This window comes from Gallinula chloropus (assembly GCF_964237585.1).
Source record: "Gallinula chloropus genome assembly, chromosome: 5".
Classification (NCBI taxonomy): Eukaryota; Metazoa; Chordata; class Aves; order Gruiformes; family Rallidae; genus Gallinula; species Gallinula chloropus.
This window is the reverse complement of record NC_140090.1, coordinates 68252634-68270066: the sequence shown is the minus strand read 5'-3', so window position 1 is coordinate 68270066 and position 17433 is coordinate 68252634. Positions and strand designations below refer to the sequence as shown.

At 44.1% G+C, this 17433-nt stretch overlaps 1 protein-coding gene across 1 annotated transcript in view; it reads right to left on the bottom strand.

Moving 5' to 3' along the window:
- CNNM2 (cyclin and CBS domain divalent metal cation transport mediator 2) overlaps nucleotides 1-17433 on the bottom strand; it is a gene marked incomplete at its 5' end in the record, with an annotated part of 115555 nt that overhangs the window by 13627 nt on the left and 84495 nt on the right. Inside the window, 2 exons of the mRNA XM_084264934.1 lie at nucleotides 732-869; nucleotides 8626-8769. Coding sequence (XP_084121060.1) covers nucleotides 732-869; nucleotides 8626-8769 — 282 coding nt within the window. The remainder of the gene's footprint in view (nucleotides 1-731; nucleotides 870-8625; nucleotides 8770-17433) is intronic.

Sequence of the window (17433 nt, the reverse complement as noted above, 5' to 3'; positions counted from 1 at the left end):
TCCCGTTAACAGGTCTCATCTCTGAGGTGAAAGGATCAACTTTACGACGAAAGGCAACATCAGCTGCAAGAAACCATTCAAGGCCCTGGCCTCTCTGCCAGAATGCCCACTCAAGGGCTAAAACATCAAGGTGTTCTGAGATGGAGACAACTGTCCTCTGAAACCTGAAGTCATCAACGGTGGTCACACAAGCCAGCCAGAAATCCATTTTAAAAAGTACAGTTCAACCGCCTGCGCAGTCTGCATTAAATGTGTCGGGAGAGTTTTTCACTTGGAGTCAAAAAGTCTCATGGAACAGGTTTAGACCTTCCTGCAAAAAGTCCAGCATCTCTTTCTGGAGAAGGCGCCAGAGTGCAATTACAGTCAGCTGGCCAGTGGTATCGAGTCCTCTTTGGTTTGTTCCCTGAGCTCTTCCTAATGGGGTATACTTGCTAGTCGTTAATCTGACGGACTCTAGACATGCAGTGCGGCACTTGGCATTCATCCTTACCTTTCAGACCAATTTAAAGTTACTGGTCCACCCCTGGTAAATGTCTCAGAGGGTTCATGCCGACACTGAACACAGGAGAGGAGAGAATTTAAAAAGAAAAACACAACAGTGGCATTATTTGTCACCCCACAATCCAGCCTCCCTTCCCGCCTGCACTGTCCCACCCACCTCACCGGCCTTTGCTGACAAACTGCCTCCGAGGCTCTGGCACACTCGCAAAGAAAGGTAACCCCGCACTTGCCTGTTGCCAGGAACCGGTGCATTGCCAGGAGGAGCTGCGGTGATATTTTAACTTTCATCTCGCTGTCTGTCTGCTTGAAGGCAGAGAAGTCCTGCTTCCTGTCCCGATGAGCTACTTTCTTTTTCGTCTTGTTATCAGCTGGGGAAGGGAGAGTGGGAAAAGAAAGGGGAAGTGATTTCTGTTAGCGTGGGGTCTGACATGAACCGCGCTGGATGGGGTCGGTCGGGATGGCCACCCAGAGCACAGGGTGCAGACAGACCCCTCTGTAGTACAGGCAAAGCCCCGCTCATCGGCACGTAGTAGAAACCAGGAACAACTCAGGAGCTGTGCTGAGGGCTCATCCTGCCATGAGCCCTGGTCCTGCACAGCCAGGCAACCCGGGTCTCTCTCACTTCTCTGCCACTTCAGTGGGGGGAACATCTCTGTGTGCTAGTGTCTAATTGCAGAGTGGCTCTGCGTTTTACACGTAGGGTGTATGTGCATTTCTCGGTGGGGAGGAGTCCTGCTCAGTGTTACTAATGATCAAAAGGTGGTGTTCAGTGAGAATATCTGTGGTAGCTACTTTTTCTCATTTACATTCCTTAGAAAATTCCCAGCAAGTACATAAACTAAACACGCAGTGACTTATTTCTTATGCTGCACCATGGCTTCACTGACTCTTCACAGCTTTGGCAAAATTCACATGCCTTTGGTCCAAGTAACTCCCAATGTCTAGTGTATGCAGTTTCTCTTGTCCTGTCCAAACTTCAGCAAAGGCTGGCAAGGTGTACAGCCCGGGGGTGGGAATCTCTGGCCGCGTTACAGGCACTGGAGCCAGAATGAAGTATGGACTAGCTTCAGGAATTCAGATATGGGAATTAATCTGCGAGTGATCCTGGGCTCCTGTGCTTTATTCAGCTAAATACTTGACACTTAGTCTGTCTGTGTCTTATAACAGGCCCTGTGGTGGGGAATCCCTGTTTGTGAAAGACAAGCTGGGAGGAGTGGCTGACACACAGGAACACTGTGCTGCCATTCAGCAAGACCTGGACAGGCTGGAAAGCTGGGCAGGGAGAAACCAGATGAGAGTCAACAAAAGCAAGTGTAGTCTTGCACCTGGGAAGGAATAATCGCTTGTATCAGTACAGGCTGGGGTATGACTTGCTGGAGAAGAGCTCGGTGGAGAAGGACCTGGGGGTCCTGGTGGATGACAGGTTGGCCATGAGCCAGCAGTGTGCCCTGGTGGCTAAGAGAGCCAATGGGATTCTGGGGTGCATCAGGAGGAGTGTGGGCAGCAGGTCGAAGGAGGTGATCCTCCCCCTCTACTCTGCCCTGGTCAGGCCCCACCTGGAGTACTGTGTCCAGTTCTGGGCTCCCTGGTATAAAAAAGACAGGGATCTCCTGGAGAGAGTCCATAGGAGGCTACAAAGATGATTAAGGGCCTGGAGCATCTCCCCTATGAGGAAAGGCTGAGTGAGCTGGGACTGTTCAGCCTAGAGAAAAGAAGACTAAGGGGGGACCTTATTAATGTTTATAAAAATCTTAAGTATGGGATGCAGGGGGAAATGACCAGCCTCTTTTCAGTGGTCTGTGGGGACAGGACAAGGGGCAATGGCTGCAAGTTGGAGCGTAGGACGTTCTGCACCAACATGCGGAAGAACTTTTTCCCAGTGAGGGTGACAGAGCCCTGGGACAGGCTGTCCAGGGAGGTGGTGGAGTCTCCTTCTCTGGAGATATTCAAGACCCGTCTGGACGCCTATCTGATCAGTATGAGCTAGGGAGCTGCTTTGGCAGGGGGGTTGGACCCGATGATCTCTTGAGGTCCCTTCCAACCCCTATGATTCTGTGATTCTAAAGGCAGAGATGCAGTGGCACAAGCACCCCAACCATTATCACCTACCTGCTAAACTGATCTACCAAAATGTCTAGAAAACCAGGCAAGTGGAGAGCTATAGGCTTGTTGGGGTACAGTATACCTCAATTCTGAGGAGGAAAGTCTCTGCTTGGATGGCACAACCTTGCTCTTCTCTGCTGACAGTGTGTAAGGCAGCACTGGCTATAAGCAGCAGAATGCCATCAGACTCCTCTGAGATCCACCCTGTCTTGTAAGAAACCCACGCCTTGGGGCAATTACTGTGAGCCACTGGCCTGAGGCATGGCTCAGGGCCTTAGTAGGGAAAGACACTGAAAACCCTGTAGCTATTCATCTATCAGACCCCTTGTCATTGGTTTAAAATGACTGGACTTTTAAGGGACCACAGGCAGTTCTGGTACATTGATTCCCTCCAGAGAATTCAGGGAAGCACACAAAGAGGTGTAGGTGAAGCTAATGCCTCACACATATTCCCTGGTAGCTGTTGCCAGATTTTGGGTTAGGTATGCAAAGGTGATTAAAGTGATGTCCAATTACATGCTATAGACTACATAAGGCTCAGAGTGGTTGAGGTTGGGGCAATAGCATACTGACAGTAACATATCTACTCTAGACATCTAAAGCTCATTCTGTGAACAGTGCAAACCAGAAAATTTTGAGATTCTTGTTTCCAAGCACATGGAGAAGAATGATGACAACTCATGCCCATTTTTCTTTTTTGCAAGTAGAAGCCTCTTACCCTAGTTGTACTTTACCCAGGATCTGGGCTACATCAGGAACTACAGTTTCTATTCCAAAAGCAGGAATAGAATCCACCCAAGGGAGTGGTTACAAGTTTAAAAACAATCCCTGCTTTAGGAATATAGTCTGAGACAAACCTTATCTGTACTTGTAGTTAAAGGAAAGATACATACCAAAACAACTGACAGTGGATAGGAGAAAAGTTCATCAGAAGTTCTCACTAGGTCCTACTTCTTGTTAGAGATAAATAGAATAGAAATTGTGCTTTTTCTGAAAAGCTAAGAGAAATACTGTGGCAGACATGCTTTCTCACAAGGAGCTCCATCACTCCTCTCTTCTGGGAGGCAAAAATCACCACAAGTACAAGTTTTGACCCTGGGACCAGGAAATGTCTCTTCAGTGGGGCAGTAAAGCATCTCTGTATTTCTCCTATTAAAGAGCTGTACCACTGCAGCTTCACGCTGCACTTCTGGTACATGAAAACAGGGCCAGCATCACACTGTGGGAGGATGCCTTAAATCCTTCTGTCTGCATCAGCCATCAAGGTAACAGACCCAGACTCTTAATCAAATGATGGGTGATTTCGACTCCTCCTACTGTTTCCTCAGCCACTTGTCCAGAAACCTTCCCCCAAGACAAACGTTACACAGTGAGAGCAGAGCTATATGGCTTATTTTTGTAAGGGATGGTCTTGTTTTTCCCTCTCCAAACCACTTCTGAGCTTTCTGTAAGACATATGAACCAAGAATAGGATGGTGACTGAAGTAACTGAATCCAGACCAGCTATCTTCTTACTGTCCTTTCTACAATAAGTGTGATGGAAACCTGGGTACTGAAGTTATAGTGGCATGCTGAAGCAATCACTGCTTATAGAGTGCTGTGACACTGGTCCTGCTACATAAACAATGTGATGGATGAAGGATACCCTCAGTAGAACTTTTAGTGAGGTATTGACAAATACTGCAACTATCTTCAGTAGGTTCTGGGAATATTTAGACATTTTACAGAATCACAGAATGTGTTATATTGGAAGGGACCCCCAGAGGTCATCAAGTCAAAGGCAGTAAAGCAAGGCTGCCCATGAGCTCCTGGGCTAAGGGAGAGAGCTCAAGAAGATGAGGGGTCCAGATACATGTTAGGCTGTGATCTCTCTTGTAATATTCCTGAACTTCCAGACCGGATGCAGGACACCACAAATGATTGCATGAATTTCCTTGAAGGAGCCAGCTGGGACTGGAGCCAGCTACAGAACAGCGTTCAAACCTCTGATCAGTTGGGTGGGCAGGCAAGCAGCAGGCTGATAGGTGCTGCAAATAGACCCACACAATGTTCTGGGAGGGTTCTTGTTCTCTTCCTGTGCTCCTTCTGTCCCTTTACCTTTAGGACAAAGCAGATGTCTGCAGTGAACTCCAGACAAGTGAATGAGGACAAAAATATTTCATCAAATGCAAGTGCGGTTCTGTCTGGCACACAAGGACTTTACAAGGAAAGAGAAAACCAACTGTTTGAGATGAGCATCTATCAGACAGACCAGGAAAAGAAAGTACAGTTCCCAGAGGACTGGACTCACTGACCATGTGCCCATACTCAGTGACAGGCTGCCCAGCCCAAGGCAGTCAGAGGTGATGCCAGTCTCCCTCAGCACACACTCCACATCCCGCCCTCCCACATCACCTTCCCCCCCAATACTGCCTATGTCCTCCACACACTGCACAGGTCTTTCTAAGCCTGTGAGTTTGTTTCATTTTAGAAGAAACGTTTAGGAATTAACTAAAAGCCAGTTCTAACTAGAAGCCAGTTTGAACTAAAAGCCAGTTCCTTTTTGTCCCTATCTGGGAAAACCAAGCTGCCCAGTGTACCAGGGCAACTGACAAAACCAGCAGGACAAGACCTGAAGCTCTTAAATCACCTAAAAGAGCCTCCAGTAAAGATGCAGCTTATGCCAGATGCTGGACAGCAGAAGGTTAGCAAGTCCACGGTCTAATGGCCAACAAGATAAAAGCATCATTTTCTAACAGGTAGCAATCACCTTGTTTTTTCTAAAGATTAGATTCCTGCTACAACAGAGCTCTGCTCTCTAGGTGTAGGATACTGATGTACACCATAACAACATCTGTAGGTCTTGCCAGAGCAATCAGCATTGCACAACCTTTTCTATGTTGCGACACCTTCACTGGATGACCATGGAAATACTTACTAGGGCAAACAATTTTGATTCCTGTAGCTCCATGGTTTACAAGGGAAAAGTGACACAGAGTTTGTGGGTACACATACAGCTGTTTGGAAATAGGAATGTTCACCACACTCAGGTGAGGATGTCAAAATGCAACATAAGCTGATGGTTGCAACCAGACTATTCATCTGCAACACACAGAACACGTGCACAAGGGTGTGTTAAAGTACTCCATTTGTAAAAAAACCCCAGATTTCACATAGGGCAAACCCTCTCTGCATCGGTACATGTGAAAAACAGCAGCATTCCAGCTGCACTAAGGGGATGATTAAACTCGTCTTCAATTAGAAAGAGTGAAATAAGAGAGGCCACCAGCCAAACCCAGGCCAGAACAGTGAACTCCATGTCACTCAAATGAACTCTGTGGTCTGAGGCCAATGCAGAACAGAACATACACCTTTATCTCCTGGGTCTCTGGAAAGGTTGATGAGTGCTCTCCTACCATGGCTAGGGCCACGGGAGTGCAGGACAGATTCCAGTAGTGTGTCACCCATGAAAAAATGCTCCAATTTCCCAGTACTAAGAACCCAGCACACTGACGGCTCTTCATCGTGACACTGGTTGGGACATAGTCAGAGCCTACCAGTGTCATGACACAAACCTCCCCTCTCCACCCTGCCAGCATTCTTAATACAAAGTCTCATGCTCAGAAGCACTCTGTCTATCCAGATGCTGATAGGCCAGATATATTTAACACCTTTTCTCGCTCCCACCTCTTTCTTGCTCCCAACATCTCTGGAAGCCTTTATGATGCATCAGACTAGAGCAGTCTGAAGGAATGCCACATGTTTATTTGGTATGCAACCCTTGAGAAACTCAGCTGCAGTGCTTCAGCAGTGAGAGCAGTCTTCAGCAAAAGCTGTGAATACACAATTGCTTCTACCCGAAGAGAGGTCAAATGGATTGTCCTGGAAGCAGCAGAAAGGCACAGCTACACCAAGGTCACCCATTTCATCAAATTTCAAGTTTCCATCAAAGCAAAACAAAACATTTTTAAAACTTGAGAACAAAGGCATAACAACACTGCCAAATTTTCTCATAAGGTCTACTTCTAAGTAAACACCTAGCATAAGGCAAATCAGTCCAAAGGTTTCACTTTAGCTTGGTCTGAGCTCAGCAATATAATAAACTGAACAGCACCAGCTGGTGCTACATGGGGTTACCAGCACTGACACGCTGATACCAATATAAAAAACGAGCTGCCTTAAAATATCATGGACAATGAGGTACCTTCACTAAACCCAAGCATGATCCTCTCACTGCACCAACTGGAAGTGGTTACAGCTGATCACTCTGCCCAAATCCAAAACCCATCACATCTTATGTGATCCTTACTGCTTCTCTGGATTCCTGCTCTCTCCCTTACTGCTAGTTTCCTTCGGTCTAAGTAATGGAATGAATTCCAGTGCTGTGTAAAGAAATAAGAAGTTCATCTTCATAGTACATAGCAGGAGTGACCCCCCCACTAATTTCCATCATTCTCCAGGAAGCCCAGGAAGTGAACTTCCCCTCCTGTTTGGAACCAGGGAGTTTCAATAGTAAAATCTTCCCAGGAAGGGGAGTTTCAAACTGACTCATCCTCACCAGCTCTATTTTCTTAATCTATGAAGTCCTCAGACAGTAAAATTAAATTCTCATTTCTTTGCCCTCTAACATGCTATTAATGGTCAAAGCTTTTTTTCTGTCCACAGAATGATCTATGTGATTTCTCTTAACAAACAAGGGGAAAAAAACCCAAAACACTGAAAAGCATATGCAGTGTCTTTTCACTCCTAGAAACACAGAAATATCTCAAAGGTGACGAGTCAAAGATAAGATCTTTGTGGAGTATAAGGAAGTCTGAATTCACCCTGTAGAACATGATTAGCCCATCGGTTCATTTGTGAAGGTATGAAAAGAAATTGACACCAACTGGACTTCTGTGATTTGCATAGTAACTTGGCTGGTTAGAATATGGTAAAACACAACTGCAGTTTACATGAACCTTTGGGCACATAAATACTGAGCAGCTACAGAAAATAGTTTGGGCAGTAACAGTGTATGAGGAAAAGCAGAAGCGTGTCTAACCCGCAGCATAATGTGCTCGTTCAGCATCTCCCTCGCAGGGAGAAGATCCTTGTGTCGGCCTGAAAAGGATGCTGCAGAAACACTCATATCCCTCTCTCAAGGAAAGATATAGAATGTAAAGGACAGCTGAGCAGGATTAAAGATACTTAAAATTACTATTTCTGTTACAACAGAATCTAGAGACATCCTTTGCTACATGCAAACAGATAGTAAAAAATAGCATCTGCAGCAAGTGATGAAAGCACAGACAAGACAGATGAAGAATGACAGAAAGGAAGCCCTGTATGCACAGGCCAGAGTGTGCAGATGGGAAAAGAAATAAAGACACTTCAAGTAACTGGCCAAAGACCTGACGAACTCTAAAGTGGGAAAGAAGAGAGTCCAGATCTCACAAATCCCAAATAGTAGTTGACCTGCAGCAGCATCTCCCTCAACATATATTAACACAAAGGAAGGAATGAGCTGTACACTAAGCAACAAAAAGAGGCGTCATTTAGGACATGTTGTTTTTAGCCCTGAGGATGACTTTCCATTCTCAGGTTTTCTGAATAAGTGACAGACTCTAAAGAGACTCCATTCCTCTTCCTTGAGGCATGGTATTTGCCTGACTTCTACAGTAGTAGATGGACTACAGGCCCTTGAGGAGGAGTTAGGGGAAAACATGGGAGGTTGTGAGCACTATGACAAAAAGGTTTAACAAGGCCACTGTGATGGAAAACAGCTAGCAGGAGAAATTGAACTGCTGAAGATGTAAACCTTCTTGATTAAAGGACAAACAAAGAAGCCTGCCCTGTTTCTGAATTAATACAGTGCAAAGGGATGAGGTGCCCACACTGCAAAACCAAAAATTACTTTGACTGTGTAAGAGATGTGCTGGTCATTTGACCTTTGAGATTTTAAATGGCAACTTAACATCTCTCAAAACATGGCTATTAAAGACAGCTGCTGCTGGATGGAGTCTTCCCTTTCATCTATAACAAAACACAAATATTTCTACTCACTGTATAGATCTGTTTCATCCAGAATTTCAGACTTGATGATCTCTTCAATCACATCTTCTAAAGTGACAATTCCCAGGACTTCATAAAAAGGATCCCCTTCTCCTTCATTGTTTACTCTTTGTACTATAGCCAGGTGAGACTTGCCTGCAAGGAGACAGATCAGCAATTTAGACATTTTAGAAATTCCTGAAAGATCAGAAATTACAGCAGAATTATAGGCACACAATTATAAGACAAAAAGGTTGATTGCTTCATGAAAAAAGAGGCAAAGTTTAACAGATGCTTGAAATTGTAATCTGATTTCTGTCTGAGGAACACATTCCACCTAATGCACTCGAGGAGAACGGCTAAAGAGATCAGTGTTTTCTTTCCAATGTTCTTCCCAGTGCAACTGTCACCCTGGCATTGAACTCATTATATTATCTTGTTGACTGGTGTTCCACTTCTCAATCCATGCATTGGCAGAGGAAGCCCAGGTTGAAGCCTTCCTTTGCAGCAAGCTCCTGTGGATGTTCTCCTCAAGCTTGGAAACATCAGCAATGCCCAACCCACAGAAGAAAGGCTAGAGCTGGGGAAAAGAGTTCAGCTCATTCTGTGAGTTTCTCTCTTTCTCCTCCCTCCCTCAAAAATAATTATTTAGACACGTTCTGTCCAGAGGAAGGTGGCTTACTTAGGAACTAATTAATCAAAATATTCACAGTGACAGAGTCTGATCAACAAAGAGAAAAGCTAAGACAGGGTATATACTAATGGCTCTAAAGATCCCTGAATGGTGCGTTATTCACAGTGTACTCTATAATTCCTTTCTGCCACAGGAATAATATCATCACTGTTGAAATCAGCTATGATACACTTGGTTGCCAGTTTCCCCAGGTGCCACTGCAAGCCAGTCCTTTGCAAAGCTGCAGAAAAAGCAGTGTGCATTCTAAGGGTTCACCAGACACAAGTGGCATTCTGCAGTACAAACACAGCACCATGAATATGCTTTCCCTGCTCTCAGGAGGTAAGCAGCGCTGTCTCACATTCTTCCTTGCTAGTCACAAAAGCCATACTTCACCCCATCCGTGGAAGACAACCAAAATAGTTCAACTTTGCTTAGCCCCCTTTATAGGCAATAATGTCTGCATGGTTTAAGATTTGGATTATTAGACTAAGAAGCATTCAAACTATTCCAACCAAGACTTACTCATGCTTAAAGAATGAAAATATCCCGAACAAATTAAGACGAGGGAGGAAAACTTATCAACTACTGATATAAACATTGCATCAGGTCAAGTCAATTCACTTTGGTAAGTTTTTCACATCTGCTTTCCCAGGGACCCAACATAAGCAGTTAAAAACAAATTCTTGGTGAATGCTGTCTGTCGAAAGTTAAATTCTTTTGCTATTCCCAGCTTGTGATCATTTAAAAGGAATTTTCCAAAGCAGGGTCTAATATTAGACTCAAAATGAAGTTTCCATTCCACTTAGGCGATATTCTCACCAAAGTAACTACTGCATAATCTGATTGTCTTGGAGCTACTCGTTTAGATGCAGATGGACATACTTTAAATACCAACTCCACAGCACTGCTGAGTCTTATCTTGAGGAGACCTTATTCTACAGTGAATTAATAGAAAGATGATTTGTGATTTTAAAGAATCAACACTCATTTTGTACTATAAGTCTTTAACCGTGACAGGTTTTATTTCTTTGCCTTCCTTGCAAGACTTCCAGCTCTTTTTAACACTCAATGAACAGCATTCTTTTTTAAAAAGGCGACTTCATAAAAGCATGAAAGATTTAAGTACTATTATCATTGCTGATCCCCTGTAATATATTACTCCAATTACATCCTTTCAGCATCACGACGTTCAGAAAGAACTGTGGCACACAAAACTGTCACACAGACACACCAAATCTTGTAATTTATTTCCCGGCGCCTGCTCAGGTATTGGCATATTTGCTTTAAAGTCAAAAAGCATAACTCCTTTAAGAACCATTTCTAACCCAGACCAGGGCAGCTCATTTGCACATGCTCGTTCAGATGCTAATTCCCAAGGATCACCCCTCTCACACATTGGCGCTGAGTGCCCAGTCTGTGTTACCTAGAAAAATGAATTTTAAAAAAGCCCAAACAAACCGTAACATCAACTCAGAGCTTCAGCTTTGATCAGAATCACCAAGTTACAGTGGTTTTTCCATTTCTGTACTGTAATTTTACATTTTGAAAAGGACAGCCTTTCTAAGAGCGGAGTCCTGGCCACATCTACACGCAATGAGAGAGATTTTCATGAATGGGACTGGGGAAGGACCTGAGGGGCTGTAGCATGGGAATTTGTGCTCAACTTGCAGCCACAAAACCAGTTACACCTCCTTTCCATCAAAGTGGTCCCCATCAAGAATTTAGGATGACCAAACTATGTTATGCTCTCCCCATTTTGGCAGCCACAGCCCTCTGATCTGACAATGGTACCTAATGTGAGACAAGTGATCACAATCTGTCCAGCTACTGCTCTCCTATGCAAAGTGGGACAATAAGGAATTACTTACGGATGGCTATCGGAGATTTCACTCTTTCTACAAAGAAAGCAAAGGCTAGAAACACTTTTTTCCTGCCTCAGCCATAATCTCTGATTTTTAGGGATTTATTTATCACCTGAAGTATCAAGACCCTTGCAGCTTGTCCCAGTTCCAAATGCCATTGGACTTTTTGGTGGACAGCACCGATGTTCAGCTCTACCTTCATCATTAAAACCACATGTTGCGGAGAGTTTCTCTGTTGAAAATAGATAAATTATTCAACCACAGCTCAACACTAACCTTTCTTCCCTCTGGCCTGTCAGGTTTGCCTCTCCCTGACTTTCATGAACACACCACTTTGCTGGGGTCAGAGGAATTTAAGCCAATCTAATTTGGCTGCCTCTAAAAAGCTGCCTTTTGCTCCCAAAGACTTCGCCCTCCTTTGCATTGGCTCCGATGTTCACAGAGGCACTTGATGAGACAGATCAGACCCAAAAATTATATTTCTTGGGTCTCTGCAAGTTAATTTTGATCCAGATCCAGTAGTCTGCCAGAAATCATCAGACAGTGGAAGAAGCATCAGTGCTGATGACAGAGGTGTCACAAAGATGCATCCCCAAACTGGCTGCAGAGTTGACTGTGAAATAGCCTCCACGTATGGAAGTAATCAAGGCAGAAAGGCTGAAAGGAAAGCCAGAGGAGTGCAAAGACTTCTTTATACATCGTAAAAGAACACAACACAGCATGTGCGCAACTTCAGAAGTGGCCTGGGAGTAAAATAATGACTCCTCTGCGTGTCTTAAATAGAAATTGGCTACAGCTTCATTCAAAGACTTTATCAGGTCCCTGGTATTTGTCATACTGCTTTATTCAACTGAGAGAGGTTTCACCTGTATTTTCCACTGCTAAGGAGATACAGCATATATCCAACAAGGAGTTAAATAAAGTAAACATGCAGGTAAGTCTATAGTATTACAAGGGCTTTGAGAGCAGAACACAAATCAAACAGAGCGCAAGTGTGCATGGAAATTATATAAATAATTTCTATACTTCACTGATTTTCCAGCCACGGTCTCTAACCACACTATATCTAAGACATTAATCTTTCTTTAATCACTTGTTTTAAGTGTTGATACAATGAGATTTAGCAAGCAGGCAGCTCTGCAGCACTGCCAGATCTGATGACAGAGGCAGAAATGACCTGAGTGATGTATAATAAGCAGCACCAGGAGAGAACTGTGTGAGATGCTCTGACCCACAGCTCCTCTGTGGCCACAGGCAGGCAGCTTCCCCCATCTACAGCAATGGTCAGTAACATCAGCAAGTGTCTACAGAACTTATGTATGTACCCAGCTTGAGAAACAAGTTGTGACAAATGCTAATCTCTCACTTACATTCACGGGCAACTAAAGGACCAAGGAGTTTTGTTAAAAGCAAAGCCAGTCTAATCCCATTGCCCAAAATCTTGCCACTCAGCTTGGATTTTTCATTTTTTAAAGAAACATGAAGATGCTTAGTGAAATCCACATGAGCCAGTGAACCTAGAATGAGCTCCCGGGAGTCCATGTGATTGACTGACCGCACAGAACAGAGCTGGAAGGAATGTTTGAAATACTGAGCCTCTTACAGTATCTTGACCATTCCTTGAAAAAGATATGAGGAAAAATAATTCACCCTTTGATGCTGAGGCATTTATACATTTAGAGAGAGGACCTCAAGAATATTGCCACGCAGTTCAAACTAGAGACTAAAACATCTGACCAAGCTCAACATACACCCTGGTCAGTACAGAGGGTTTTATACATGATATGTATAAGCTTACATCATGAGTGAGCAACTAGAGATGCCTCTATTTCTGCAGAAGGAGGGTTATGAAGTTAGTAACTGGGAAGATTTGTATGTTATTTCCCCATGCAAGAAGCAGATCCCACTTATGACCCTCCATTTCCTTTTATTAACAACAAATCAGTGCTAAATCAAAGCTTGTGTAGACGTTTATAAAAGAGAAGATTCCTGTTAAGTCATTCTCTGGTAAAATTAGATTCAGGCTAGTCCATTTTTGTTAAAACTGTAATCTGAGTTCATTCACTGCTGGTAAGTGCCCTGGAACGTTAAGCTATAACCTGTTTAATTTGCCTACAATGACATGGAGAAAAAAAATCCCAGGAGGTGTTCAGCTGCCCTTGAATTTGCTAACCAATGATCTGTGCTTCTGAAAAACCTCCAGGTTTATTCTTTTGTGACTGCTTTGCTTTAGACTGATTTCTGCAAAAGGTAAACAACGTGGTCTGTCAGTGAGATTCACGGGTTCAATGCAAAATGCAAAACAACCCATTTTAAAATGTGTTGTATAATTTAACCATTAAAAACAACTCCCTCTAGAGTAGCAATGGCTCACAAGCAATTATACAGAAGTAACAAGTGTTTTCCTAAATTTCTGTTCTGCAGCACAGCTCAAGGACATTAAGTCTCTCTTCTACTACCAGAAATTTGCATTCATGCTGTTTCCTTTCGCATTTTCATTATTTTCAATGGGGAAATCAGACTGCTACCTTATCCCCCCTGCACTTACTGGTGTATGCTGCCTTTGGGTTCACAGCACAGCACCCTTCACAGAATCAAGAGAAACCAAAAGACTTGTCCGCTAACATAAACTAGATCTAGCCTAGACTTTTTAGCTCCTGTTCTTCTCAGAAGCAAAACACACAATTGTTTTTAGTATCTATTTGGGAAGGGAACCCAGTAACTAACATTCACTTGATACAGCTACATGAAAACTCATCCAGACCCTCAAGGAAACGAGTGAAAGTATCAGCGCAACCACAGGGAGCCCAGCGATTCTTCGCCTTTAAACCTCACGAGTCTCATACAAACATTAACTAGAAACCACATCAGGCTTCACAGGAAAATAAAAAAGGAGAGCTTTAAATAGATTCTTTGTGTTAAAGCCCATTTTAGTGGGAGGACGCCACAAAAAGGAAAAATTAGGGAGAGTTTCAGAATGACTTCCTGACAGTGAATTGTATTTGTAAGGAATATTTTCCCAAGGGAAATGGCAGAAGCTCAGTTACTTGCAACTTTGAAAACTCGACTGGACAAAGCTTGTAGAAAGGACTCAATAATTCTCCGCTGCCCCGTGGCAGATGGAAGAGAAGCAATGAGCTAACATTTTCCATCTCCAGCTAACATTTTCCATCACTCGGGGTAGGCACTGCGACTCAACTGCTGCCGCCTACCCTTCAATCTGTTCTGGTCAGACCTTGGTGAGATGCACACTGTCAAACTTAATTTACTTTGCTGCTTCTTCTAAGAGTGAGACCACAGCTCTAGAACGCTGCTACCTGTTTCAGCTTTACATGCATTGGAACTGAACCTGACAAGAAATCTGGACCAGAAGCTGAGCAGTCACCACAGGTCTATGCGTAACGGAAATTAGCTGGGAACTAGAAATAACTTGAGAGACCTGAGTGTAAGGAAAAAGGTCACTTCAACTCAAAGATTTGCTATCAAAGAGGATATCTTAAGGAATAGTCAGGAGAAGGGAGAACATTGAGGGAAAACTACTACAGGCAGAGGCAGGCAGCAGGACTGAAACTGCAGAGCAGAGAGGAAAAGTTTCAGAAACTCCTTGAACATTAGTAATTGCTCCCTTGCCACGGACAGCAGGCCAGTGCTTCCCAGTCACACAGTCCTTATCCGGTAGGGAATTTGGGCTGGATGTGACAGGAATTGACAATAATTAGAGTCTACAGGGGTGTAAAATGCACACCACTAGCTAAGCTGCACTCAGTGTTGGCCAGAACATCTGATTTCAACCAGGTAAATGGACAAACACAAGCTGCTTCCCTAAGATTCAAGAAGTATCCGCTGCATCCAAAGTAGGAGAGGAAGAGATGGAGAATGTAACGCTTGAGAGAGAAAACTCTCCTGAAAACAAGAGGGGTTTTAATACCCCTCCATGACTCTAACCCAAGCACAAGGCTATGATATCAGGACACTGGTGTCTTGAGATGAGAAACTAGTGGCAAGTTTAGAAAAAACAAATGAAGGAGGCACTTCAGGGAGTGCAGCAAACTAAAGCTGAGAGGTGGCAACAACGCAAAGAGAAAATCCTGAGTCTGAGGAGAGACCTATCGCTATCTGGGCCAACACAGAACAAAAAATGCAGATAAAATTTAAGGCAAGCAAACAGAATACTGAAGTCATTCTTGGTCACTGTTCAAGTCTTCCACGCTAGATTCGGAAGATACCGAAGTGTGACTTATGCTGATGCAATTTCCCTTGTGCCTCCACTTCCCAAGGCAAGTAACGACCTTTCGGGGAAGAAGTGTAAGAAAAACATCTCCTTACTGGCTTGCACCCCCACAGGATGGTCAACCAGGATTTTTTCTTAGTGTTCAAGGACCCTAAAAAGGATCCATGCTAATTTTATTACTTCCCTGTTTGTTCAAGATTGTCCCACGGATTTCAGCATTCCTTCAGGACCGAAGAGCAGGCGCCAGACAGCGACATGCAGCCAGCAGAGGGAGCGCAGCACCTTGGCTTCGCTAACCTCCAAGCTCCAGGTCCTCCCACACCTCAGCCAGCGGCGAGTGGATGGAGAGGAGAGGTCCTGGGCTCTAGCAGGTGCTGGCCTGCTGCAGAATCCAGGACAGTGGATGTTCTTGGAGAGATGTATACTTCAGCCTGGGACTCCAGAGCAGCGACCAACATCTGCCTGTCCATTGTCTCCATCTGTAGCTTTGCTATGACTTGTGCCCACCACACCTTCCGCCCTCTCCCCTACCCGAGGCAACATTTTCTTGAGCCCTTCGTAAGGGCACAGCAGAGAAATTCTCGCCTTGCTCATCTCCTCCATCACTCCACCTGCCCAACAGGCTGCTTCTGCCAACCAACAGTTAACCCACTAAATAAAATCCAGAACATCAAGAGGTGTTTATGAGTAACAAAAATAGAAGTCGACCCAAAACAACGATGAACTCAAATGACTTTGATGTTCAGGTAACCAAAACACGACACCAACAGAAAAACAGCCTTATTCTGCATCATCACAGCCAAAAATCCTACTGATCTAATCCTCCCTCTAATCCTGCCTCCCTCAATTCCTAGAACAAACTGAGTTTAATTTGTGGAGCTTCTAGATTTTGGCATCTACACCATGAGATTTTAAATCTGACAAAGGTAAAGTACTAGAAGGCACAACAGAAACATGTTTGGACATCAGAGGGAGGTTAGCTGAGGCCAGCATGCTTACATAAGGACCTAAACCACGCTAAGAGCAAAGCGTATGAGCTGAAAAGGAAGAGCAGCATCTTGGGACTGTGGGCTGTGAAAGGAACTGGGGGCTGGATATATTATCTTTTTTAAAAAATCATTATTATTATTATTACTATCATAAGCTCCTGTAATTTACTTTTAGCTCACTGTTTAAGATAAAAATTTTAAAAGATTCCTGTGTTACCAACATCTTACATCATTAATATTTTATTTTAATGACCCGTTTTACTTCAGGCCCTTTATACCACATGCAGTTTGCAATTCCAGCAGCTCAAAACCCTGCCTGGTCGATGGCACTGTCAGTCTTTTCAAGCTCAGCACAAGGCTTTCTAACTTGTCTTGTGGCAAGAACCAGCAGAAGCTTAACAAAAAGCTACCCTGTTCACTTTCCAAATTGGTGACAACATCCTTCACACCCAGGAGGTTTTATACAACCCCAGAACCACTTACGTGTATGAGCCACGGGATAAACATACCTCTAACACAACCTGCACCAGTGACCTTGACTTCGCAGTAGTGCAGGATCGGGGCCATGTGAGCATTCAAGCTCTGACTCTGCACATTTGTTTCTCCAGAACAACATAGGGTGCACTGACAGACCAACTTCCAATTGCTTCAGCAGGAAACGAAGGATAGTGCAACCGTTTGAGAGCACAACAAACACAATCATCATCTCCCACTGGCTTTTTGTTTGGTTCAGACCCCACAAGGTGCAATGATGCGAGAACGGCTGCCGCAGAACTGTTTCACACTGACAGCAAGTTCAGTGGGAAGATGGGCTGGAAAGTGACCCTTTTCAAGACTAAACCTGTGTGACATCTAAATGTTGAAAAGCATCAAGGCAGACCCAAAATCATGGACCAGAGAACTTCAACTGGAGTGACTATTTCCAACCTTCTGAAGCTGCCAGAAACACCTTCACTTTGCTTTGGTGTGATTTTAGTGAACAGCACAGAGCACAGCTGAATCCTGGACCCATGCCTCTTTGAGAACATGTACAGATCCACAGTTAAGGGTATGAGCGTGCGG